Source organism: Erpetoichthys calabaricus, chromosome 3 (assembly GCF_900747795.2).
Source record: "Erpetoichthys calabaricus chromosome 3, fErpCal1.3, whole genome shotgun sequence".
Classification (NCBI taxonomy): Eukaryota; Metazoa; Chordata; class Cladistia; order Polypteriformes; family Polypteridae; genus Erpetoichthys; species Erpetoichthys calabaricus.
Window position 1 is genome coordinate 172252618 of NC_041396.2, and position 27033 is coordinate 172279650.

A 27033-nucleotide genomic window follows, 5' to 3' on the forward strand; every position below is an offset into this window, starting at 1 on the left:
TGGAAGACAGGAAACATTAGAAGAGAAACTGTTTGAATATTCATTTAAATTTTGAGTAGAAATAAACTTAAAAAAAACCCAGTTATATCAGTACAGTTGTTTTTTCTGTATTTAACATTAAATATGATTAGTTAATGTATTGCATATGTGTGATGCTTTTTTGTGCTATATGCGGGAAATACATTGCTAGTACTAGTGCTCAGAAATTGTGGGTTTTTAGATCTTGTCATTCATGCAAAGAAAAATATGCATACACCAGGCAATTCCTTAGAGGTAATACTGTTTTTAACATAATACAAAATAAGAAAACTGAATGGATTGTTAGCTTCTTTTCTTTTCTCCCATATTGCAGGATTCTAATGGACTCTCTCCTTCCAAAAAGCGTAAATCCACACTTGGAAAGTTTGGGCAAAACCCACCAATAGTTGTGATTTTTAAAGACCTGGAGAGCTTTACTTCTAAGGTGCTTCAGGAGTTCATTATAATCTGCAGGTAAGATGTACAAACATTTATTTAGAACTGATCTTACACCAACTTTAGAAGGTGACATTTTGCAGAAGGTGGTCTCAGTAGTTTGTCAGGTCTGATCCTAGGTACCCAATAGAGTTCAGAGACATAGACAGAAGTATTGATTGAATTATTTTTAATAATTAGGAAAGGCCACATGGGATTCAACAAAATCACAATACACATTAAAATAAGGGGCAGTCTACATGCTTTGCCTCCCAGCTTCTTGCTTCCAGAATATCTAATTTTCTCTTCAGATCTGAGAAATGTGTGTTACTTTTTTAAACAGTGTGTGATATGTTTGACAGAATTGTCTAATATTTGTAAATATGTGACTTGTTGGAGAAGAGAGCCTGCAGAGATCTGTGGTATCCGGGGTGAACTTCTCCAGGCTGGTGGTAAGGCTGTCCTCTTGGCATTGCAAGCAATCTTTGTTTCCATTTGGGAGACTGGCATCATCCCAACTGACTAGAAAACGGGACTTGTCGTCCCTATCTGGAAAGGGAAGGGTGATCGCCTGGATTGCAGCAACTACAGGGGGATAACACTGCTCTTGGTGCTGGGTAAGGTCCTTGCTAGGGTCGTCCTCAATAGGATCCGTGATCACTTGCTCACCTACCAGCGACCGGATCAGTCTGGTTTTACGCCTAAGAAGTCTACCATCAACCGCATCCTGGCACTGAGGGTTCTCATGGAGCACAAACGCGAATATTGGCAGAGCTTCTTTGCAGCCTTTGTTGATTTTCGCAAAGCATTCGACTCAGTTGATCGAGCTGCCCTGTGGAACATCCTGAGGGTTCGCGGGATCCCCTCGAGGTTGCTGAGTATCATAGCTGGCCTGTACACTGGTACTGTGAGTGCTGTGCAGAGTGGAGGCAGGACCTCTGCGTTTTTCCCAGTTGATTCTGGGGTTCGTCAGGGGTGTGTTCTTGCTCCTACTCTGTTCAATGCTTGTATGGACTGGGTGTTGGGCAAGGTCGTGGGGTCCAGCGGCTGTGGGGCATCTGTTGGTGAAGAAAGATTCACAGATCTTGACTTTGCTGACGATGCTGTGATCTTCGCGGAGTCATTGGAGGGTCTGCTCAGGGTGCTCGAGAGACTGAGTGAGGAGTCTGAGTGTCTGGGCTTGCGAGTGTCCTGGATAAAAACCAAGACCCAAGCCTTTAATGACCTCTTGGGCACAGCCATCAGCAGTGTGTCAGTTTGCGGAGAGAGTGTTGACCTTGTTGAGAGGTTTACTTACCTTGGCAGTGACATTCATGTCTCTGGTGACTCTTCCTGTGAAGTCAGTAGACGGATTGGGAGAGCATGGGGGGTCATGAGGTCTCTGGAAAGGGGTGTGTGGCGCTTCCAATATCAATGCAAAAGGACAAAGGTCCAAGTCTTTAGAGTCCTGGTGCTTCCTGTCTTGCTATATGGTTGTGAGACATGGATGATATCCAGTGACCTGAGACGAAGACTGGAGTCCTTTGGTGCTGTGTCTCTCTGGAAAATCCTTGGGTACCGTTGGTTTGACTTTGTGTTGAATGAGCGGTTGCTCATGGAGTCCTGAATGAGGCACATTACCTGCATTGTGAGGGAGCATCAGTTATGGCACTACGGCCATGTGGCACGTTTCCCCGAGGGTGATCCGGCTTGTAAGATCCTCATTGTTGGGGACCCGAGTGGCTGAACCAGGCCAAGGGGTCGCCCACATAACACCTGGCTGCAGCAGATAGAGGGTCATCTACGGAGGGCGGGACTGGACTGCATGTCTGCCTGGGGGGTTGCAAACCGGGATTCCGAGTTGTTTCGCCGTGTAGTGGGTGCGGCAATGCACTGTACCAGTGCATGCGCCCCAACTTGACTTGACTTGTTGCCAGCCTTCAAGATTGCAAGATTTTCTGAATACATCTGCCCATTGCACAAAAGTCTGTGGTCCACAGACATGCAGAAAAACTATTTGTTTATGTGTTTTAATGAAAATAGAGTAGGGTAGGTAGGATTTATATTCTTATAAGTTGATAGCATATACAGGATGAAGTAAAAGTAGTTTTTAAAATTTTAAACAGCAGTTTAGCATTTACTTAGCTGTTGGGTATGTTGATGGTACATGTTTTTATAGTACAGTTTCTCCCAGAGAATCAAACATCATGGTCACAAATTTTTAAAGTTGATTCAGGGAATTAATAACAAGTACTCATTTTTGTTTCTTTATTTGTAGCATTATCAACTAACTTAATGGTCATTATCTGATTACAATGACCTACTGTGGATTGTTGCATCCTAAATTCCTAAGTTTCACTATTCATAATCTTGATGATCCTTGAGAGTGAAGACCCTGCTTCTGAATTATACCATTAATATTTCTTATACATTCTTTTTTTTTTAGTTTTTTTCCATTCCAGAAACATCTTTTGCTTTACCCCCTTCAACTTCACCATCTCTATCAAATCATTGCTCATTATAACCATTTCTCTCTATTATGTGATTTATCTGTTTCAAACTGCTTAGTTTTCTGGTAATAATAAACAGTGTTAATGAGTATGTATCAATACATCTCATAATAGGTTGAGAACTGGTGAGATTGTGTTTAACACGGGATCATAGTTTTAATCCTGATTAATATATTTGCATCACTTTTACTGTATTGTGAACTGACATATGTACAGTATATATGGGCCATACATATCAAATAATAAAGGGAAAAGGATACTGTTAATGACAGACCTGTACCAGTGGACAAGTTTGTTTAAGCCGTTCTTTGAAAAAATACTCAATAAAGCATGCTTTGCCCAACTATGTAACATGCTACAGCAGATGGAATAATTATATATTCAGTTTCAACCACATTAATTTTCCATTAGCTAGATTGCTCATTTAATTTTTGAATCTTAAACCAATGCCAGATGTCTAGCATCCCGTATGTTGTGTGCATTAGCTTCCGGTGCATTGCTAATCAGCCATTTTATATGCATTATGGAAGACCCAATATTTAATGTACAATTCATTTTTAGTAATACTTCTCTAATTCAACCAGTTTTGCTCATAATCATATAATGAAAAACTGGCTATGTTTAAAGGGCCATCCGTCTATCCATTAAAACAAAAAAAACTTTAGTTCTGTGTGAGGAAAACTTCTCAAGAAAGCAACCAGCCATGGATCACAGAATACTCTTTCAGAAACCCACACACATCAGTGTCAAATATCTATCATCCATTGTGTTGATTGCTTCCACTACATTGCTAATTAAACTTTACTTTATGCAGTACCAAAGACACAATATTCTTTGCATACGATCATTCAGGAAGTGGACCCCGGAGGCTGAGAATACTCTTGAGAGAATGCTTTGGAACTACAGACTGGGATATCCTGCAGGGATCACATAGTGAGAACATTGAGGAAGTTGTTGACTGCACTACTGACTACATCAACTTCTGTATGGACATTGTAGTTCCAGTAAGAACTGTACGCTGCTATGCTAACAACAAGCCATGGATTACAAGTGACATCAAGGGCCTTTTGAACCAGAAGAAAAGGGCTTTTAAAGACGGTGATCAGCATGAGCTCAAGCGCGTGCAGAAGGAACTCCGAGTCCAGCTCAGGGTGGCGAAGGAGCAGTACAGGAGAAAGCTGGAGCAGAAGTTGCAGAATAACAGCATGAAGGAAGTGTGGGATGGGATGAAGATCATCACTGGCTGCAGCTCAAAGCGGGGTACCACCATCGAGAGAGACATGAAGAGAGCAAACCAAATGAACAACTTCTTTAACAGGTTTGACCACCCTAACCCACTCTCACTCTCACCTCGAAGTACTGCACCCTCCACACATCCTTCTGCTGATATCAGCATAGGAGAGACATCCCCACCCATAATTACAACAGCGCAAGTGAGCAGAGAGCTGAGGAGACTTCGTGCCAGTAAAGCAGCGGGTCCAGATGCAGTATCGCCCCGACTGCTGAAGGTCTGTGCGTCAGAGCTGGGGGGTCCTCTACAGCGCATCTTTAACCTGAACCTGGAACAGGGGAGAGTCCCGAGGCTTTGGAAAACATCTTGTATCACCCCAGTCCCAAAGGTATCGCGTCCTAGTGAGCTGAATGACTTTCGGCCTGTTGCTCTGACATCACATGTGATGAAGACCATGGAGAGGTGCTGCTTCACCACCTTAGGCCACAGGTTCAACACGCCCTCGACCCTCTGCAGTTTGCATATGAGGAGAAGGTGGGAGCGGAGGATGCCATCATCTATATGCTACACCGATCCCTCTCTCACTTGGACAGAGGCAGTGGTGCTGTAAGAATTAACCTCTGCTCCTTAGGGACAAGCTGACAGAGATGGGATTAGATTCATACCTAGTGGCATGGATCGTGGACTATCTTAAAGACAGACCTCAGTATGTGCGTCTTGGGAACTGCACGTTTGACATTGTGGTCAGCAACACAGGAGCGCCACAAGGGACTGTACTTTCTCCGGTCCTGTTCAGCCTATATACATCGGACTTCCAATACAACTCGGAGTCCTGCCATGTGCAAAAGTTCACTGATGACACTGCTATCGTGGGCTGCATCAGGAATGGGCTGGAGGAGGAGTATAGGGACCTAATCAATGACTTTGTTAAATGGTGCAACTCAAACCACCTACAACTGAACACCAGCAAAACCAAGGAGCTGGTGGTGGATTTTAGGAGGCCCAGACCCCTCATAGACCCTGTGATCATCAATGGTAACTGTGTGCAGATGGTGCAGACCTATAAATATCTGGGAGTGCAGCTGGATGATAAATTAGACTGGACTGCCAATACTGATGCGCTGTGCAAGAAAGGACAGAGCCGGCTATACTTCCTTAGAAGGCTGGCGTCCTTCAACATCTGCAATAAGATGCTGCAGATGTTCTATCAGACAGTTGTGGCGAGCGCCCTCTTCTACACGGTGGTGTGCTGGGGAGGCAGCATTAAGAGGAAAGACGCCTCACGCCTGGACAAACTGGTGAGGAAGGCAGGCTCTATTGTTGGCATGGAGCTGGACAGTTTAACATCTGTGGCAGAGCGAAGGGCGCTCAGCAGGCTCCTATAAATTATGGAGAATCCACTGCATCCACTAAACAGTGTCATCTCCAGACAGAAGAGCAGCTTCAGCGACAGACTGCTGTCTCTGTCCTGCTCCACTGACAGATTGAGGAGATCGTTCCTCCCCCAAACTATGCGACTCTTCAATTCCACCCGGGAGGGTAAACATTAACATTTATCATTATACATAGTTATTGTCTGTTTTTCACCTGCATTATTATCATTCTTTAATTTAATATTATTTATTGTATCAGTATGCTGCTGCTGGAGAATGTGAATTTCCCATTGGAATTAATAAAGTATCTATCTATCTATCTATCGATCGATCATATTTTTTGGAATGTATTTCAAGCTAGCCACATGACCTGTCAGAGACTGGTAATAGAATAAACTTGAAAATATTCTCTCTCTCTTATTTAACATGTACCTTCAGCATCTTTCATTAGTATCCACTTGTATCTGAACCAGTTTTGACCAGTGCTCTCTCTGTCAAGCACATTCCCATAAGCCTGCTTCTAAGACTGTCATTATTTTCAAGGGCCTTGCTTGCCTTCTGTCTGCTTTTATAATTTTTGCCTTTTTTTATTTTATAAGTTTTGATTGCATCAACAAAGCCAAACTGACTAGTCAGATTGCTCAAAGGGATTGGACAGACACAGACCTTCGCATTTTATTATATGGAAATTTCACCCAGTTTTTTTATTATTATTCTCTTATAATGAACTACCTGTTCTATCCAGTTTTGCCCAGAAGACTGACAAAATGTATGTTTTGTTTGTTAAATAAATAAAAAGTAGATCTGACAGTTATGACCTCTTCATTGTGGCAAAAAGACATTTTTTAGTATTATTTAGCATCTAGTGACTTTAAACTTATTAAGCCCTTGCAAAATTTTTCAATGAAATTAAGTCTAAGATTTGACAGAATAAGTCTCTTTACAGCAAGGAACAATATTGGGAACAGTTATAATAGTTCTCCTAATAGTTCAGTAATAATATTAAAATGTTATGGAATGTGTAGAATGCACCACAGTTGTAATGTACAACTCGACCAATGAAAAATAAATAAGGTTCGATCGACGCAAACACCATCTTTATGCCTGAGCAGCATTACTGGCTTATCCATTCAGAGTGTCTGCCCTTCTCACTCCTGCCTCCTCAAAATATTTTTGTTACTCCAGCTCAAGCATGTGTTTCTTCACAAATGGGCCATTTGCTCAAATATTGTTTGCTCTAGACAAAACCTGAATGTGACCTATTTTGTTTGCCATAAAGTGAGCATTTAGAAAAGAGCGAACAGATTTTTGATCTGATCAACCATTAAACACTTATTGAGCAAGAGATGTAAAAATAATATTCTTTTTCAACAATTTTAATTATTTAAATTAAATATTTGGTCAACATAAACACCTGGAATCGGTGGTGTTTTGTTACGCAATCGTTTCTAATTATTTGAAGTAAAAGTCACATTGATGTCATGTTGTGTTTTGGAGCTATTGAGTGCAAAAGGCGCAAAGGTCCAGTGAAAATGGCAACTTTTAGTGAGGTTGCCTCAGGTTTTATTTATTTATTTATTTTTTTTAATATGTAGAAATTCTAAAATTTTGTTAGCCTATATTCAGAGTCAGATTGTACCAGAAGTTATTGCAAAGTTTTGTAGAAATCGGTATGGTGGTTTTTGTGTAATGCTCAAACAGACAGACAGAAATTTAATTTCATACTATATATACATAACAATAAAAATCAGAATAAGATACAAGCTAAGAGAGACAGAGATTCTAAATAAAGTGCAATTCCTTCAGATTAATTTCAATAAGGGGCACTATCAACAAGTTATTGCCTTGTAGTGGTTATGTGCCATTATTAATTTAGTATTATTTTAGCAAATAATCACACCAGCTTATATTCTGCATTAAACTATATTAATGGTCATGAGGTGGAGCCTGTCTAAGAAGGACACCAGGCAGCAACCAACCCTTGAAAAGATGTCAGCCTAACACAGAGCTCACTTATACATGCACACACACACACACACACACACACTTCTACTCACCAATGTACTTAATGCATGACTTTCAGATATGGAGCAAAAACATTGCTACCCGAAGAAAATCCCTTACAAAAATAGGGAACATGTGCAAAATCTTCATTGACAGTGACCAGTCTAGAATTCAAGTCCCGGACTCTGGAACAGTTATGCATCATTGCTAACAACCACGACGCCTTCCTATACTTTTTTTACTGTAACTACCTATATACAGTGCATCCGGAAAGTATTCACAGCGCATCACTTTTTCCACATTTTGTTATGTTACAGCCTTATTCCAAAATGGATTAAATTCATTTTTTTCCTCAGAATTCTACACACAACACCCCATAATGACAATGTGAAAAAAGTTTAAGATTTTTGCAAATTTATTAAAAATAAAAAAATTGAGAAAGCACATGTACATAAGTATTCACAGCCTTTGCTATGAAGCTCGAAATTGAGCTCAGGTGCATCCTGTTTCCCTGATCATCCTTGAGATGTTTCTGCAGCTTAATTGGAGTCCACCTGTGGTAAATTCAGTTGGTTGGATATGATTTGGAAAGGCACACACCTGTCTATATAAGGTCCCACAGTTGACAGTTCATGTCAGAGCACAAACCAAGCATGAAGTCAAAGGAATTGTCTGTAGACCTCCGAGACAGGATTGTCTCAAGGCACAAATCTGGGGAAGGTTACAGAAAAATTTCTGCTGCTTTGAAGGTCCCAATGAGCACAGTGGCCTCCATCATCCATAAGTGTAAGAAGTTCGAAACCACCAGGACTTTTCCTAGAGCTGGCCGGCCATCTAAACTGAGTGATCGGGGGAGAAGGGCCTTAGTCAGAGAGGTGACCAAGAACCCGAAGGTCACTCTGTCAGAGCTCCAGAGGTTCTCTGTGGAGGGAGGAGAACCTTCCAGAAGGACAACCATCTCTGCAGCAATCCACCAATCAAGCCTATATTGTAGAGTGGCCAGACGGAAGCCACTCCTTAGTAAAAGTCACATGGCAGCCCGCCTGGAGTTTGCCAAAAGGTACCTGAAGGACTCTCAGACCATGAGAAAGAAAATTCTCTGGTCTGATGAGACAAAGATTGAACTCTTTGGTGTGAATGCCAGGCATCACGTTTGGAGGAAACCTGGCACCATCCCTACAGTGGAGCATGGTGGTGGCAGCATGATGCTGTGGGGATATTTTTCAGCGGCAGGGACTGGGAGACTAGTCAGAATAAAGGGAAAGATGACTGCAGCAATGTACAGAGACAGCCTGGATGAAAACCTGCTCCAGAGCGCTCAGACCTCAGCAGGACAACGACCCTAAGTACACAGCCAAGATATCAAAGGAGTGGCTCAGGATAACTCTGTGAATATCCTTGAGTGGCCCAGTCAGAGCCCAGGCTTGAATCTGATTGAACATCTCTGGAGAGATCTTAAAATGGCTGTGCACCGACGCTTCCCATCCAACCTGATGGAGCTTGAGAGGTGCTGCAAAGAGGAATGGGCAAAACTGGCAAAGGATAGGTGTGCCAAGCTTGTGGCATCATATTCAAAAAGACTTGAGGCTGTAATTGCTACCAAAGGTGCATCGACAAAGTATTGAGCAAAGGCTGTGAACACTTATGTACATGTGATTTCTCAGTTTTTTTATTTTTAATAAATTTGCAAAAACCTCAAGTGTTGTGTGCAGAATTCTGAGGAAAAAAATTAATTTAATCCATTTTCGAATAAGGCTGTAACATAACAAAATGTGGAAAAAGTGATGCGCCGTGAATACTTTTTGGATGCACTGTACACTACACAGGCACAAAAAGTCTATATATATGTTTTGGTATTGAGCCTGATGTTGAACCTAATGTATTGTTTAAAAGGAAACAGTACTGAGTTCCTTTTCAGGCTTGTCAGTTTGCATAATTTAAAATAAAATAAATAAAAACACAAGATTTTAATTAGTATTCAGCACGGTAGCTTCTTCACTGTTTGAATTATAATACACTGAGTGGCCACTTAATGAGATACCCTTGCACATTAAGCATAATTGACTGCTCAGTCAGTGGAAGCATCGTACAGGTAATAGTATCTTGGGTATGTGCACAATGGACCAAAATGCAAAAATGCCTTTTAAAAGCAACCCAGGGACATAGACAACTAATAAAAAAGGCAGAGGTCAACATGACTTGTGCAGCTTAACAGGTTGGCAACAATCAATCAACCATGATATGAGCCCATTGGTGCTGAAAGTGTACAACTCTTCACACATTGTCTCAGGGTGTATCAGCCAGTTGATGGCTGAGGTTTGTTACTGTTCATGAAAAAAGGAAAGTGAATTTGTATTAGGCTAAGAAACTCAAATACAAGAAAAGCACCATGATGTTCCAACAATGATGGATGGATTAAAAGCCAGAAGTCTGTATGACCATTAGCATCAAGTGACTCAGTGAAAAACCCGAACTACAAAGAGGACTATTTCATTTATGTTAGGTAGAATGCCCAGAGGGGACTGGGCGGTCTCGTGGCCTGGAACCCCTACAGATTTAATTTTTTTCTCCAGCCTTCTGGAGTTTTTTTTTTGTTTTTTCTGTCCACCCTGGCCATCGGACCTTACTCCTTTCTATGTTAACTAATGTTGTCTTATTTTAATTTCTTATTTTGTCTTTTATTTTTCTTCTCTTCATTATGTAAAGCACTTTGAGCTACTTTTTGTATGAAAATGTGCTATATAAATAAATGTTGTTGTTGTTGTTGTTGAAGAAAACATGCCTTTCAAGTTAGATACCCAGTTCCCACTTACTCATATAAATGGAAGGGTAAAACACTTTGACATAGATACTTCTGCTATAATGGTAACCAGTTAGGGTGGTGGTCATGGTGTATGGCATTGGGCATATTTTCATGGCAAACACATGGTTCTTTTCATAATATAGACCAATATGTGAATGCCACAGGATAGCATATCATTGCTCATCTGGTCTATTTCTATATAGCTACAGAATACTCGTATGTTAAGGGAATTTTCAGGTGAATAAAGTGCAAGTCTAGGACAATCCAGGATTTTTTTTTAAGATCTCAATCTGTTTGAACATCTGTGGGGTGAGATAGCTGTTACAATTAGGATCTACCACATGACCGCTTACAATACAGTGGAACACACATTTCAATGCCTTATTGAGTTCATGACCTAAATAATGCAGATTGCACTGAAGGCAAAAAGAGAAACAACTCACTATGACATAGGGTATATGGACAATAATAAAATGGCCCCTTAGTGTAAGTTTGGGGCTCTGTTGAGCTTAAAGTCAAATGTGTTTTTCTAATATTATAGTAACTATTATAGCATAGGTCACTGTTGGATACTGAGAAGTATACTGTTTTAATCTCATCTTTGAAGATTTGCCAAGACGGTAGAGAATGGGGATTATAAGTAAGATCTCAGTTTAGTACGTGCAGTCAGTCTACATATAAAACATGGCAGCAGGATGCAACAGTTTCCTGATGAAAACCGTTTTATTTTTCAAGAGGAGTTATCATCAAACAGCTGTTTAAAATAAGGAAAATTGGGTAATGAAAGATAAGTTCTGAGATGGGGCTGCTTGATGCTTTAATACATTAAAGTAATTTTGGGTTTCTTTTTTTTCCAGTTTGAAAAGAATATCACCTGTAGCTCCCTTTGCATTGCAGCTGCGTTTGTTCTGGCAGCTACTGAATTATATAATTCACAGCTGGGGCATCGCAGTATGATGTGGAAGGCTAAACAAAGAGCTCTTGTCTACAGTTACTTTTCTCTGTTGTGCAGCCTGGATATTTTCTTTTATTTGGAAGTAAGCTTGGAGTTTGAGCGCTTGACTGTCCAGAAATCAGACTGAGTAGCGGATGTGATCTTGGCAAGTGTTGAGGCAGCTGGAGGTGTTGCATGATGCATGTTTTTGACATTCTTGGGTGAAGACTTCCCATTGCTTAACAAGCGGAAAAGGAAAGTGATGATTTATAAAGATGCCTTTGAGTGTTTCTCTCTTTTCAAGTTTTGTCATTTTATTTTAGTTCAGAAAGTGAGGGTTTCTTTAAAAAAAAAAAAAAAAAAAAGCTTGTTGAATTATTTGGGATTGGCAAGCATTGCTCTTTTCCGGGCTATGTTAACAGAGCAATAGTAGATTGTGTACTTGGAGCTGGAATTAACTAATAGCTTTTTTTTTTCTCTGATGGCGCCCATCTTAAGCATTTTACTGCTTGTACTGTTTCTGGCATAATCTTTTTGCAGATGATAGGAACTGTTTAATGCCTTCTGAAATGTCATATTTGAGAAAAGCCTTTTAGATCTGAATTATGTTAGAAAATACACATCAGCAAGTTATTTACTGCTTTTCTTCCATTATGATCTTTGGCTGGTGAGCTACAAACGAGCAGAAAAGCACTGGAGAAGTTATTTAACAGAGAAATTTCCATCTGTTAAATATCATGTCTGTTTATTGTCAAGTCTTTAATATAGCAAGTAGGTATTTGCTTGAGAAGTTGAAGGTGTGATTTCTCTTTTGTTTGGTCATGATTCTCTGTCTTTAACTGCAATCTAAATTCAGGACATCATGGCAAGGGCCCACTTACCTTACCGTAATGGACTACACTGCCCATATTTTAAAGCATTAATAAGACTTCAGCTTTTCTGTATAGTATCTGTGTCATAAAAGGCAAAATTAGAAAGCCATGACTATTGCAAGAGCAAAGAGAAAGCCTACCTTAAAGTTCTTTGACCTTATAAATGTTTGATTTGACTTTCCCATACCTATTTATAATGAAATGTGCTATTATTTAAAGTGTCATGTATTGTATAGTACTCCTTTTTACCCTGCTTCAGAACACAATAAAGTAAGCTCTATCATACCAGCACACTTCTCCTGTTGTTTGAATTTGTATAAGATACGTTACATGATCTTCATGACTTTAAAACTAAAAAATGCAGCCAACTTTCTCAGAGATGACTGGAAGAGGAAATATGGCTCAGTCACACATTATGCAAATAGTGAATATTCATGTACCTTGTGTTTAAATTATAAAAAACAATTTCACTACTGCATTATCTGTTGATCGTAATGGTTCAATATTTCTCTGACAATATATTCTATTGTCAAAGTACCACAGTCACTGCTGTTCTTCAAGGTCAAATGCCGCCAACAATTTTAGAGTGAGACTTCAACATAAATTTTGCCTCTCCACTGGGTACTATGGTCTATTACTTTAATATAATAAATTGATAGTCTGGTGTTCCTATATCTGTTATAGTTGATGGCAAAAGGCCACATCATTTTGAAGCATCGTTCATGGTCAGGAGTAGCAAATTCATCCAAATAGCTGTGGCCCAACTGTTATGCTACTACAGGATGTCAAGAAGGGAAAAAGAGAATTGGATATGGCAAAAAATATATTTGATAAATTAACTATTGTACAGAAATAATACTGTAAATGTACATTGAGTATTCTCCCTGGATTTAAATTCAGAGTTCAGTGGAGCATACACTGGCAGACAGATCATCTCAGTATGTTACTTCTGCAGCTTGTGAATTTACTTCTTGTACTTTTCTTTTTTATCCATTGAATTTTTAGATTTATAACAGTAATCTAAGCTGTAAAATTCATACATTAATAAGTTATGTTAAATAAAGTGGTCTGAATCTATTTACATCCATATATGTTACAAGTGGGGTTTAAAATTTGGCTTTAGATGTTAACTAAAAGCCAATGTCGAGATTTAAGAACAGGGGTTATATATCATAATTACAGTTCCAATACTAAGCTTTGCAGCACCATTTTGTGTTAACAGTAGGTTGTAAATAGAGTAATAAAGTGTTACATTAGTGAATAATACTTGAAATAAATCCATTATTGTAATTGTAATTAAGGAATCCTTTATACTGAGAAAATCCAGTCAGTTTTCTTCAGTTTCATAGCTAGAAGCAGGTCTTAAAGGATAGATCAGTGTGAAATGTAACACCTAAATTCTGTGAAGATTTAGTAGAACTAATATTGAGAACTTCTGATATAAATATCATGTCACAGTGGAATTCTGTGTCCTATCTCTTCACTGTGGCATATATGAAGATGGTACATGCTATCTGGCACAGAATGACTTTCTGAAGGAGTTTTGTCTTCTAGTGTTAGAGAGTCGGTGATAGCAAAATTCTTGATTTTTATAGTTTTTTAGCTTCCACGATGAATAGTTTCTGAAGCAAGAAACACTATAAACCACAAATGATAAAAACTTGTAAATCATGCTTTGCACACAGAACCTAATGTTTGGCCAGGTCAGCACTATATAATGCCCTTTTCAGGTTCAGGATTAAAGCTTTTTGATCATATATTAATTTAGAATAGTTTTGAAAGCAGGTGATATTTTTATATTTTATCTGATCATAACATGTAACATATACATATCAAATAACATTTTAAGTCCATTCTGTTTTGTACACCTGTATTTTAGTTGTCCTGCATCTCTGTGGTAGCTTATGCCATTCTAATTACATTTTGCCCAGGTGGAGTTGTTAAACCCTGATGGCTTTTCTTTTTGTTTTACTATAAGTATTTATAATGTTTAGAATTTTTTTTTTTATCTAAAGCCAGTTCAAAAATAAGCTATTGTCTTGTGTGAAATGAACTACAAGGTTGGGTAGACTAGAAAAGGACTATACAATTGTAATTAACTAATGAATTATTATTATTAGTTGTTCTTTATAACATTAATGGTATTTTTATTTTGATGATGTACTTGTTCTTGTTTTAAACTTGATTCTTTTAAGATTGGTAAGGGACAGATCAATAGTAATTTAGAAGCAATCTCTAGTGTATGACTAGGAGCCTGTATTGGACCTTGTTTACAGTAGTTTCACAAAGTTCTGCTGAGGTAAGCAAGAGTAGAAAATTTTTTTCTAAAGATGCCTTTTTCTACTTGTATGTATATTCAAATAACCCACGAATAGTCTTTTATTGTAGTGTAAAAATGGATGTGGTAAAAGGATGCTTAATTATGACATAGGCAGCATGATTAAGGAGGTCTCTAAGTTAATAATAAAATTGGGTTTTAGGCCTCAAGCAATGTAAAACTACCTAAATTACTTGTTTATTTAAAAAATATTTAATTCCTTTGTCATCAGCTGATATTTTCTGATTTGGAGACAAGTGACTAAGTAACTAAGTGAATGTTATCTGTATGACTAAGGTTCCATATGTGATCAGATTTCAAGCTTTGTATGTATTGTGATGTTTTTAACTAAAATAGCTTTATTTCTTAATTAGCAGGTATTTAGCAAACAAAATTTTAAAATGCTGCACAATGTACAGAAACTGGTTTTATATTTACTATATATTTTCAAAACACAAACTCCTAACAGTATACTCTAAGTATATTTAATTAGTTAAATTTACTTTGTTTTATCTCTTTTTAAACATCGATTTTAAATAATGTTTCTCTTTTTTAACAAAACAGCCAATACATTCATCAGTTGCCTTTCATCTTCATATTTGGAATTGCCACTTCTCCAGCCACTGTTCATCGAATGCTACCCCATTCAGTTTCCTCCCACCTGTGCATTGAGCTCTTTCAGTCTCTTTCCTGCACTAAGCACCTGGCTACAGTTATGGACAAGGTATAGAATTTAATCAAATTAATTTAATTTGACAAACATCCTTTTGTTTGAATCTGCACTTATAGTGAATGTAAGTTAAGTGGGCTCTTGTTGAATGTGGTCATCTAATGAAATGATTTGTTTTTATTCTTATCACATCTTTTATGTATAGCTTCAAGCTGAGAAGTCCCCTCGATCTGTAATATTTTTATAAATGAATTAATAGCAGACATTCTAGTTTTGCTGAGGACACTATAATCTCTTATGTATATTTCTCTTCTGGTTCGTCCTGCTTCCACTTCAAAACCGGTCCCACTCACACGCAGCCGACACGGCATTTCTCAATTCCTATTCGTCCTCTTCCAAACCCTTCCCCACGCTGCCTGCGGCCTCCTATGCACCTTGCTATTTTCATTATACTGCGCCGGTTGTTTCCTATGCCTTTGTTATAAAATGAACGACAGTATCTTCTCTGTCGACAGGTTTTTGTACAACGTCATGTTATGGTTTACCCACTTTTATTCCCTTACGGAGACATTGGCTGGCACAAAGATTTACAACATGTTCCCGATAAAAGAACCGCCAAGCGAATAAGACTTAACTCAATGCCAATTTTACGCGTACAGATTAGCAATGAGGAATACATTTAGTATTTTGCACTCCAGTGACAAACTATTTCAACAGTACGTCGTAGATGCATATGTTAAAACAGAGGGCGCCCGTCTCAACTATCTCAGATTAGATCAACAAGATCTGCGCGTGGAACAATACAAAGGACTATCAGACGCACTGCAAGCAAACGCTGAAAATAACAACATACATGTACCATACACATTTCCAGGAAGTCCAAGGTACATGCAACAAAACTAACGGCAGAACTACCTTCTCAATGTACTCTGCTGGGCCCTTGAGCAAGGCCCTTAACCTGTAATTGCTCCAGGGGCACTGTACAATGGCTGACCCTGCGCTCTGACCCCAAGGGATATGCGAAAACTACCAAATTCCTAATACAAGAAATTGTATAAGGCGAAATAATGGTTCTCTACATATTAACAACAAACTTCTTGATCTTATACAGGGTTAAAAAGTGACCTTCAAGAGTGTAGATACAGTAGTCAGTGACGATTCTAATGATCAACTAACGTAAAGTAGGAGTTTTTACACATCCTCACACCAACTGGCATGCCTCCCCATATTCTTCATCTGAAGGTGGGAGCTGTAGTTATGCTCCCCCGAAATATTATGCCATCAAAAGGTTTTTGCAGTGAAACAAGACTCATCGTTACCTGAATACATACAAATATTATTGAGTGCAAACTGATCGCTATCCAAAATTCTGAAACAATCTTCATTCCCACAATCTCTCTCCTTCCTTCTGACACCAATCTCCCTTTTACATTTAAACGCAGACAATTACCACTCAGACTCGCCTTCTCCATGACTATCAACAAGTCCCAAGGACAAACGTTTGCAAAGATTTGCATTAATCTACAACAACCAGTCTTCAGCCATGGTCAGTTGTACGTGGCTTTTTCTAGGGTTAGATCTTTCGATTCATTATCTGTCGTCTTCACCAAAACACCTATTCACAACTACATCTTTCAAGAAGTGTTTATTTCTTCTTGATTTCTGAATTCCGTTCTCACCGTTTTCCGTTCCTATTCTTATACGGCGGACGTCGGCTAGTAAACACATTATTACATACTATTGGTAATTAACTAAAAAATCAGTAGATTCAAAGTTGTAGACATGAAGACTATTTAATAAAAGATGTCATGTCTTTTTTTAGTACTCACACATAAACATTATACCACATTGATGTATATAAATTCATGCTAGAGGTTGTTTGTTACATAAAAATAATTTCTTCTGAAGAAATACATAGCTGAAAGAGGGCTACAATTACATTTTGCACTTTTTTTGACAATTTAACTCCCTAAAGTAGAAAGAAGACTATCTGAAGCAGACTACCACACCTAGAAATATGTTAAGGCAGCTAAAACCAAAAGTGGCGACTTAATTAGCCAAAAATAACCTTAGAGAGGAAACACAAAAAGAGTAACCAAGTATAAATTTAACAACAGAGTTTTCCTATATGTGTCTTGATTCACTGTCTGTCTACAAAGGTGGCTCACCCTCTTTCCCACCTACCAAGCACAATCAACCTCTCCACTTCTCATCTCTCATCATTCTTTATCTTTGTCTTTAGACCATGGCATCTATTCCTTCAAACAGTTGAATTTTTGCTCAACTGTACTTCTGCCTGTGAAGCTTTAAACTCCATGCAGGAATTGTTTCCAGCCAAGGCACAAAATCAATTACACAGCCTGGAACACCACCTTCTTTTGCTCCAAAGAATTGACACTAGCACACCCTTAAAGGGTCCTGGCACCACTTTACTTCTGTAGCATCTGGCATGCATTATGTTACAGATTTCTAAAGCAGCTTCTTGGCTACTTGATCTGCTAAATGGACAGTATGGTCTCATATGTCCCCTTTGTTAGTTATTTATCTCCTCTGGTTTTTCCACAGTGTCTCACCCTCTCTTCGACCAGATGGTCATGCTTTGTTGCATACTGCTTGTTTGTCTGCCTTGTAGATTCCTGATGGAACATTGCTTGCTTCCACTCAGGCCACAACTCATCTTGTCATTCTAGTAACCGTGCATAATGCCACTCTCAAGTATGCAGCACACTTACAGGGCATAAATTCTTGTAGTGGCCCATGCTGAATGCACAGAACTTCTTTCAGTCTGGTACTCTGTCCTGAAGACTTTCTTTAAAATGTAGACTTGCCTGTTATATCCTGGTCCTGCGCCTGACCATAGTAGCTTTTTCATATTTTGTCAAAAGTTGCATACTGCTAATATTCACATTTAGGTTCTAAATTAAATTGGAAGTAGTAGCTATATAAGAATGTTTGCGCAAAAAACTGGACAGTACAGGCCAATAAAGTAACTACCACTAGATCACAGTTTATTAAAGGCAGTGTCTGAACATTTTACATCAGATCGTTTTCAAATAAAATTCTGAGTGATTAGCTGTAGCATACAGTACGTGCTGGTAAGAACCATGAATAATGCACATTTACATTGCACAAAGCATTATGCTCTAGATTACCATACCATGCAATAAATTAATTGCAAAGAACATAAAAACACAAAAAGGAAATGTCTTTACAGTGTTTTACAGAAATCTCTGTCACCAAATACTTTTTTGACTTGTCAAAGCACAGCTTTTACATATGGTGCAGTACTGAGTGCTGAATTTTTTTTTATATATATATATATATATATATATGTTGTTTTGTACTGGTTAAGTTAAAAAATTTGATCAGCATATAAAATTGCATTCAGCAAAGTATTAATGAATGCAACAGTAATCACTTGTACTGTATATGGTAAATATACTTCATTACATTCTATAGTAATAGTTCCCATTTAATGCTTTAAATTCATCTGTTCAGTGTTTTTTCAGCTTGAAGTATAACCTTTAAATTTAAAAAGAATAGTTTCAGCTTTGATTAAAATTATTATTGGTTTTATATTCTGTTTTTAGCTCCTTTATAGTTCATTCTCAAGTAATTTTTTTTTTCTCTAAATGTAGTTTTATTTTTTCGGATTGCAGGAAAAAAATTCTAAAACTCCAGTGAAATTAGATAGCTTTTCCATGTGCTGTTGATCAAATTCTTCAATTCTTACACTATTTTGCAGTGCATTTTATCACATTAATAGTTGTGTTGCTCTGTTAGCACTTTGCGGTGTATACAGCTGAATTGTACTTGAGTGATTGAACTAAAAATTATGTTTTGTGAATATTTTCCTCAACAGCTTATATTGACCACAAGTTTTCCATTCAAGTTAAATGGTAAAACACTTCAGGTTCTACTGAGCATCTTCCTGTTTCATGACTTCTCTGTAAGGAATTTCATTAAAGGACTGCAGGTGAATTTATTTTCTGTTGTAATTGGTAGAGTAATGATTTCACTTAACTAGCTTGTGTGACTATATGCCTAATAAGAAAAAGAAAACACCTCTCAGCCTTTTTGCATTCCTGTATCTTTTCAACTGTCATAAACTGAAATGGCTATTTAGGCAAATTAAATCATCAATTTTGTCTTAATAAATTATCTCATAATTAAATGAGGTGCAAGTGCTGTATCCTTAAAAGCCTTTGTTCAAATGAAATGTGAAAATTACGTATTATCTTAAACAGACTAAATAGTGTTTTATTTTCTTTTATTTATAAACTTTATATAGTGTCCAAATAATTAGATTTTGTTTGTTTCATGTTTTCCATCTTTAATACAAATACATTAAAGTAAATATTATTTAACTTACCAAACTGGGCCTTAGTTCTTTTAGAAAGTATCAATAGTATATAAAAATACACTAGAACTTAGAATAAAAGATCAAGGAGGAGTTAAGGCTAGTAAATAACTTCTATAATATTAAAATGTTTTATTTCAAAACATAAGTACTTTATCATTTATATTTTATTTAAACATTTATATCAGAAATCTATGGTGACTACAGTATTAGGCACATACTGTAGCAGTAAACAAGAACTCTATTATGATCTTTTTTGTACAGCATAATTCAGAGATGAAAGTTAAGGTTACATAGTGATAAAACAAGTAGATGCCAGCTGTACTAAGGATAGTCAATGTCAATGTCAACTTTATTTATATAGCACATTTAAAACAACATCGGAATGCTGTGGCCAAAGTTCTTTACAATAATAGAACTAAAGAATAACATAAATAGAAATAAAATAAATGAACATAAATAAAAGTAATGTTACATAATCACAATGAGGAAACCATCAGTATTACTGAAGGTCACAGAATGCAAGTGAATAGAAATGAGTCTTTAATCTTGTTTTAAACAGTTCAATTGTAGACAACTCCTTTATGTGATGAGGTAAAGAGTTCCACAGGTGAGGAGCAGCTGCTGCAAAAGCCCTGTCCCCCTTAGTTTTACACTTGGTATGAGGGACAACAAGAGACAACTGACCAGAAGATCTAAGTACTCTGGATGGCTGGTGTAAAACACAATTCAGATAAATAGGCAGGAGCAAGCCCATGTAAAGATTTAAAAACTAGCAACAAGATTTTAAAATCAATTCGAAAACTGACCGGCAGCAAGTGTAAAGAAGCTAATATTGGAGAAACAGAGTCATACTTTTTTGCCCCAACCAGAAAGCGATCGGCAGCATTCTGGACCAACTGTAACCTGTGTATCAGGGATTTACTAATCCCAGAATACAGCGAGTTGCAGTAATCAAGGCGAGAAAAGATAAAAGCATGAGTAGCTTTCTCAAGATCCCTAAAAGATAAAAAAGGCTTGATCTTACCTAATAGACGAAGCTGGAAAAAGCAACTCTTGACTACAGAATTAACTTGTTTCTCAAAAGATAGGTTACTGTCAAAGATAACACCAAGATTGCGGACTTGAGGTTTGCAAAAGACAGAGAAATAGCTGAGAAGTCCAAGACTAATTTGGGCTTGAGCTGATGGACCCACTATAAGCACCTCAGTTTTATTTTGATTCAGATCAAGAAAATTATTAGCCATCCAGGATCTTAGTTCAGAAAGAGAGTTGTGCAGTTGATTTATTGCAGAGTTGCAGATGGGAATATAAACCTGTGTATCATCAGCATAGCAGTGAAAAGAAATGTTACATTTCCTAAAAATAGCTACAACAGGGTGAAGGTATATAGAGAATAAGATAGGACCCAAAATGGATCCCTGAGGAACACCACATTTAAGAGGAGCAGCAGACGAAAAAGAGGAATTTAAAGTCACTGAAAAGTGTCTACCAGTTAGACATGACCTGAACAAGTTAAGAGCAGCCCCTTTAAGCCAAGCAAGATGTTCAAGCCGCAACAGCAATATCTCATGGTCAATAGTGTCAAAGGCCGCAGTCAGGTCCTGGAGGACAATGACCGCAGCTCCACCTGAGTCAGTAATAATAGAGATGTCATTGAGTACTTTATGGAGGGCCGTCTCAACACCATGATAACGCCTAAAGCCAGATTGGTAGATCTCAAATAAATTATTGGAGTTAAGGTGATCAACCAATTGATTATAAATAATTCTTTCTATTATTTTAGCCAGAAATGGCAATTGGGAAATCGGGCAAAAATTAGCTAAAACTCCAGGATCTAATTCTGCCTTTTTTAGACAGGGACGCACTGCAGCATGTTTAAAAAATGAGGGCACAACCCTCGCACTAATAGAATCATTGATAATGGCTAGTAAAGATGGGCCCAAAACATCAAAGGCTTCCACTAAGAGGCGTGGTGGTACAATATCAAGAGGACAGAGAGCTGGTTTAAGGGTGTCAGTAGTTCTTTTTAGCTGTGAAAGTGAGACAAGATCAAAAGATTCAAATACAATGCCATGATTAACAGTAGGAAGTTCATAGTCAGTTGGAACAATACCACAGCAAATTTTACCAATTTTACTGACAAAGAATGAAAGAAACTGCTCACATGAAAGAACAGTGCTATTTAATCCCATCACAGAATGAGGGTGAATGGCCACATTAATTGAATTAAATACAGTAAGACCCTAGGATTCTTAGAATGATGGGAAACTAAATCAGCGAAGAAATCATGTTTAGATTTCTTAACTGCAACCTGGAATTTGAATAGAAAAGTCCTAAAAATCTGTTTAGAAACAATCAGACCATCTTTTTTCCAACGCTGTTCCGTAGTTCGAGTGGCTCAGCGCAGTGATCGCATAGTTTCATTTAGTCAGGGAGCAGGTCTTCCCTTATTACAGCGTATCTTGGCTCATATAGCATACGTCCGATTTCACCTTATATGACAAAAGTGGTAGATTTTACTGACATTGCTTGACAGACCTGAAAGTTGCTGAAGAAAATTTAAGTGCCAAATGTAAAGCTAGAATTCAGTTTAGTCCCAATTATTTAAGGCCCACTTGACATGTACAAGATTAGTTCATTGTGCCCACCTAAAAATTGGCTTAAAAGAAAGCATACTATTTAATGACATTACAAAAAATCATTTTATTAATCATTTTATTTTTATTAAGTAAAAAATGCCATGGGCTGTGCATACATATTGATTGATATATATACAGTACATAAAATATGTGTGTATTTATGTGTAAAAGAGCAAAATATGTAAAAATATATTGTAAAATAAGCAACTTGACAAAGGGCTGGGGTTTCAGATGGGATACCCCATTTCATTGCTGTGCTGTTAAGTAAACTGAGTGCTTGTGCTCTGAGTGACACCCACTTCCTATGCAGATGTTTTTTTTTTATCCTGCCCAACATGAAGCAGTAGAGCTGGAGGTGGTACAAAAGTGATGTCGGGATTGTTAATTGGGCAGGTTCTCTTCCTTTCTTGGGGTGGAAGTGTGGACAACTGTGCAACATCTCAAGATATGATTATATAATGATTTATAATATATAGATAGAATGCAACAGTAAATGTCAGCAATGCTAAATGCCACTTTAGGACATAGAAGAGAAAGAGAGTGGAAATCCAAATTATGTTTAGATAGATACATGAATAGCACTTTTATTTGTCCCCAGGGGGAAATTTGGCTTTTTTATTAAGTTCATTCAGTCATTAAATAAATATTATTATATTATGACAAATAAAATCTCATTGGTATCCTTAAGATTGCCGGTTCGAATCCCTGTTACTGCCAAATGGGATCCTACTCTGCTGGGCCCTTGAGCAAGACCCTTAAACTGCAGTTGCTCAAGGGGCACTGTACAATAGCTGACCCCGAGGGGTATGCGAAAAACAAACAAATTCCTAATACAAGAAATTGTAGTAAGGTGTAATGAAGAACAAAAAGAAAAAAAGAAAAAGAAACTCCCTCTCAAATATGCACCAGAGTGACAAAATGACTGTAATTAAAGAGAACTTCTGACCTGGCTTAAGATAAAAAGAGCAGTCACAGTTTTAATTTTGAACCACAACAATTTCCATAATAATTAAAACTTATTTATGAGCACACTTTGTAGCAGCTATAACAGGGAATACACTATGCTAAAGTTACACGTCTTCCATTTTGATTCAATTGGACCATATGTTAGACTAGCAGGTAGACTGGGGTCTTTATAAATAAAAAGTTTGCCTCGTGCAGGATTTCAGTTTCACTTGGAAAGTTTAAGAAGTATCTTGCAAATGCCAGTGTACACTTTAAAGTGTAACCAGTAAGAAGAGTTTAACTGCAAATATTGCTGCCTTACCGCTTCAGGACTCATTATGTTCAGCTTTCTCGAGTAAGTACATTCTTCCTGTTGTTGTAAACATTTAGTGTTTTTCAAATCCCAAAGGCTGGTAAGATTGAAGGTGTGCTGTGATGAACTTTCTCCTCATTCTGCGTTGGTTTCTGTCTTGCTCTGATGTTGCTGGTGTAGGCTTTGGCATCCTGTGCCAAAAACAAAATGTACTTGAATTATCTAGTTTAGAAAATAGATGAATGAATTAATTAATGTATTAAATAGAGGAATTTAAATTTGGCTCTGTTTAACTGTAAACCAACATACTAATTTAAAAACTGGTAGTTTGTGGTTGTACTTATATTAGATACTGTATGTTTCTTTATACAATGTTTATGAATTATTGAACAATACATATTACTACCTAGGTTTCCTTTATTCTGGATTTTAAGAAACTTCCTTATATTTTCAAAATTTAGAACATAACAAAATTTTTCAAACAAGAGAAGACTGTTCAGTCCATCAAGCTTGTTTATTTAGCTAATTGCTAAGCTGCTTCAGCATCTCATTCAGGCACTTCTTAAAGGTTGTCAAGGTTTCTGCTTCCACTACATGTCTCAGTAGTTTATTCCAGATTCCCACAAATCTTTACATGAAGAAGTACTTCTTGGCTTCAGTCTGAAATGCACTTTCCCTTAATTTCCACTGGTGTCCTTGAATACATGAGTCACTCTTAAATTGAAAGAATTCTGCTGGATCTACTTTATCAATGCCTTTGAGGACTCTGAAGACCTGGATTAGGTCCCCATGCAGTCTCCTCTGCTCAAGACTAAACAGTTTTAATTCTCTAAGTCTGTCAGACTTGTCCTTAAGTACTGGAATGCAACTGGCTTCTCTCCACTGCACAGCTAGCGTGGTGACCAAAACTGCACACAGTAATCCAGATTTGTCTTACTAGTGCATTATATGGTCTAAGCAGAATGTTCCTTGATTTATATTTAACAGTTTTCACAATAAAACCAAACATTTTATTTGATTTTTTTAATTATTTCTGCAGATTGCTTAGATGATAAAAACTTTGTGTCAATGTAAGAGAAAGTAAATCATAATGTGGAAATGTAATGATGTCTAAATGCCAAATCATGGTCCAAATTCAAATTTCATGTTTCAGCTAAATTTTATATTAGTTCAGTCAAATGAAAAGTTGACTGAGTCCTTTTTTTGTTATTCTTTGTATATTTCTGTATATCTTTCCTTTATTCTGGCATCCCTGGATGTTGATTTTTATTTTTCTTAACTGTGCTTTTTTGTTTATTCTTAAAACAAATGGTTCACTTTTTCAGCTTTCTCTTATGGAGCACTTCTATAACCAACCTCTCAGTGTACTCTGCTGTGATAAACATAAAGCTTCTAAACGGGCTCAGGTGCTGAGCTCAGAGGAGTGTGAAAATGTTCGCCAACTCTCATCTTTCATGAGGTATGTTAAGAGTCTTTCAACTAATTTTATTTTTTCCCTTCTTGTAGAGCATCCATGTGTAAGGGTTTCCATCAACAATGAGAAAAAGGAACATCATTTTACCTTTGCCTATCAAAATATTCTGTCTTGCTTCTATTCAGTGTAGGCACACTGCTTAAATCACATGTAAAGATATTTAAAAAGTCTTTATTTGAATTACATAGCTAATGTTTATGTTCAGACTAAACTGTTATTTCTTATTAGTATTTACTGGTCCCAAGCCCGGATAAATGAGGATGGTTATGTCGGGAGAGGGCATCCAGTGTAAAATTTTGCCAAATCAATATGCGAACAACAATTTTGGATGGTGTGGCTTTTGGTGGTGAAGGAGGAACTAAGCAGAGATTTAACCCTTGGGGCAGAAAAACAGAATTACCATAAATACTTTTTTCATTCAAGATGAGGGTTTACAAGTGAAGTCTTCATTGGCATATCAGCTGATTCATTAAAAACTGTAGTTTGTACTTTTGGTATTCGTCAAACTTTCCTTGCACATTACAGTTGTCACTTGTAAACATGTTGACATCATCAGTTGTGTTTATGATTCTGGTCACTGTCTATGCTTTAGGCATCAAGTTTATTAAAAACAATTTAAAAATCTATATCTACCCATTTTTTGAACTTTCTTAATCCAATATCAGGGTAACAAGTGGCAGAAACTGTGTTGGCAGCTTCAGATGCAAGACAGGAACAGACCATGGTCGGGGTGACAGTTCATTACACTCACTCACTCACAGAAAAACACAAACTAATAATTTGAATAGGTATAAAAATTCACCCATGTTACTTTAGGCATTTTTTTGTTTTGTTTTGTTTTTTGTGAATTTCAAAAGCCTCTTCTGTGCATAGATATATGTTTGAAAGCAACATAACCAGTCCCCAATTCTTCGGCACATTTGTTCTGTAAAATAACTACAGTGCCATTGCAAACCTCTGTCATCCCCTATTCACTGAAAATATTTCATTACTAAGTCTGAACACTATTCTAAACGTTTTCTGTACATGGGAGAAAATTTTATACTCTGGAAACCAATTCTTGCAATAAACCAAGACCTCACACAAATGCAAGCTCATTGCTTGTCACACAGTCTCCTTGTTCGATGCAGATCAAATGAAACAGTACATTTAAGTTATGTACACTGGAAGGAGGTTGCTACAATAAAGCAGTTCTTAGTTTCAAAATATGCTACATGTTCACAGTTGTTTAATTTTTAGTATTATATACAACCTTGTTCAGCAGGCCTACTCCAAGTCAAAGTCAGTTTTTCAGTGAAATCTATTTAAATTTGGACTTAATTCTGTATATTTACTTGGCCTGTTTAGATTTATGTTCCAGTTCCTCCTTAAATGAAATCCATGGTTGCAAACTCATGTGTGTTCTGGTGTTAGCCAATAAGCGAGAAAGCAATTTTTTGAACATAGGCAGGTAAAGATTTAAAAACACTTCAGAAGTCATTCTGCTGCTACTGCTATTAGGTAAAGATGAGTGAACTTGTCTTGGAGTAAGTATACAGTTAGGTCCATAAATATTTGGACAGAGACAACTTTTTTCTAATTTTGGTTCTGCACATTACCACAATGAATTTTAAATGAAACAACTCAGATGCAGTTGAAGTGCAGACTTTCAGCTTTAATTCAGTGGGGAGAACATCAGGATTGCATAAAAATGAGAGGCAACTAAAGCATTTTTTTTAACACAACCCCTTCATTTCAGGGGCTCAAAAGTAATTGGATAAATTAAATAACTGGAAATAAAATGTTCATTTCTAATACTTGGTTGAAAACCCTTTGCTGGCAATGACAGCCTGAAGTCTTGAACTCATGGACATCACCAGATGCTGGGTTTCCTCTGTTTTTAATGCTCTGCCAGGCCTTTACTGCAGCGGCTTTCAGTTGCTGTTTGTTTGTGGGCCTTTCTGTCTGAAGTTTAGTCTTCAACAAGTGAAATGCATGCTCAATTGGGTTAAGATCAGGTGACTGACTTGACCATTCAAGAATGTTCCACTTCTTTGCTTTAATAAACTACTGGGTTGCTTTGGCTGTATGTTTTGGGTCATTGTCCATCTGTATCATGAAACGCCGCCCAATCGATTTGATTGTGTTTAGCTGGATTTGAGCAGACAGTATGT

At 37.4% G+C, this 27033-nt stretch overlaps 1 protein-coding gene across 1 annotated transcript in view; it reads left to right on the plus strand.

Annotated features, from left to right (window-relative positions):
* Positions 1 to 27033, plus strand: part of orc3 (origin recognition complex, subunit 3) — a 117556-nt gene that overhangs the window by 40249 nt on the left and 50274 nt on the right. Inside the window, exons 7-10 of the mRNA XM_028797530.2 lie at positions 353 to 492; positions 15041 to 15200; positions 19009 to 19122; positions 24732 to 24865. Of these exons, the coding sequence (XP_028653363.2) occupies positions 353 to 492; positions 15041 to 15200; positions 19009 to 19122; positions 24732 to 24865 (548 nt within the window). The remainder of the gene's footprint in view (positions 1 to 352; positions 493 to 15040; positions 15201 to 19008; positions 19123 to 24731; positions 24866 to 27033) is intronic.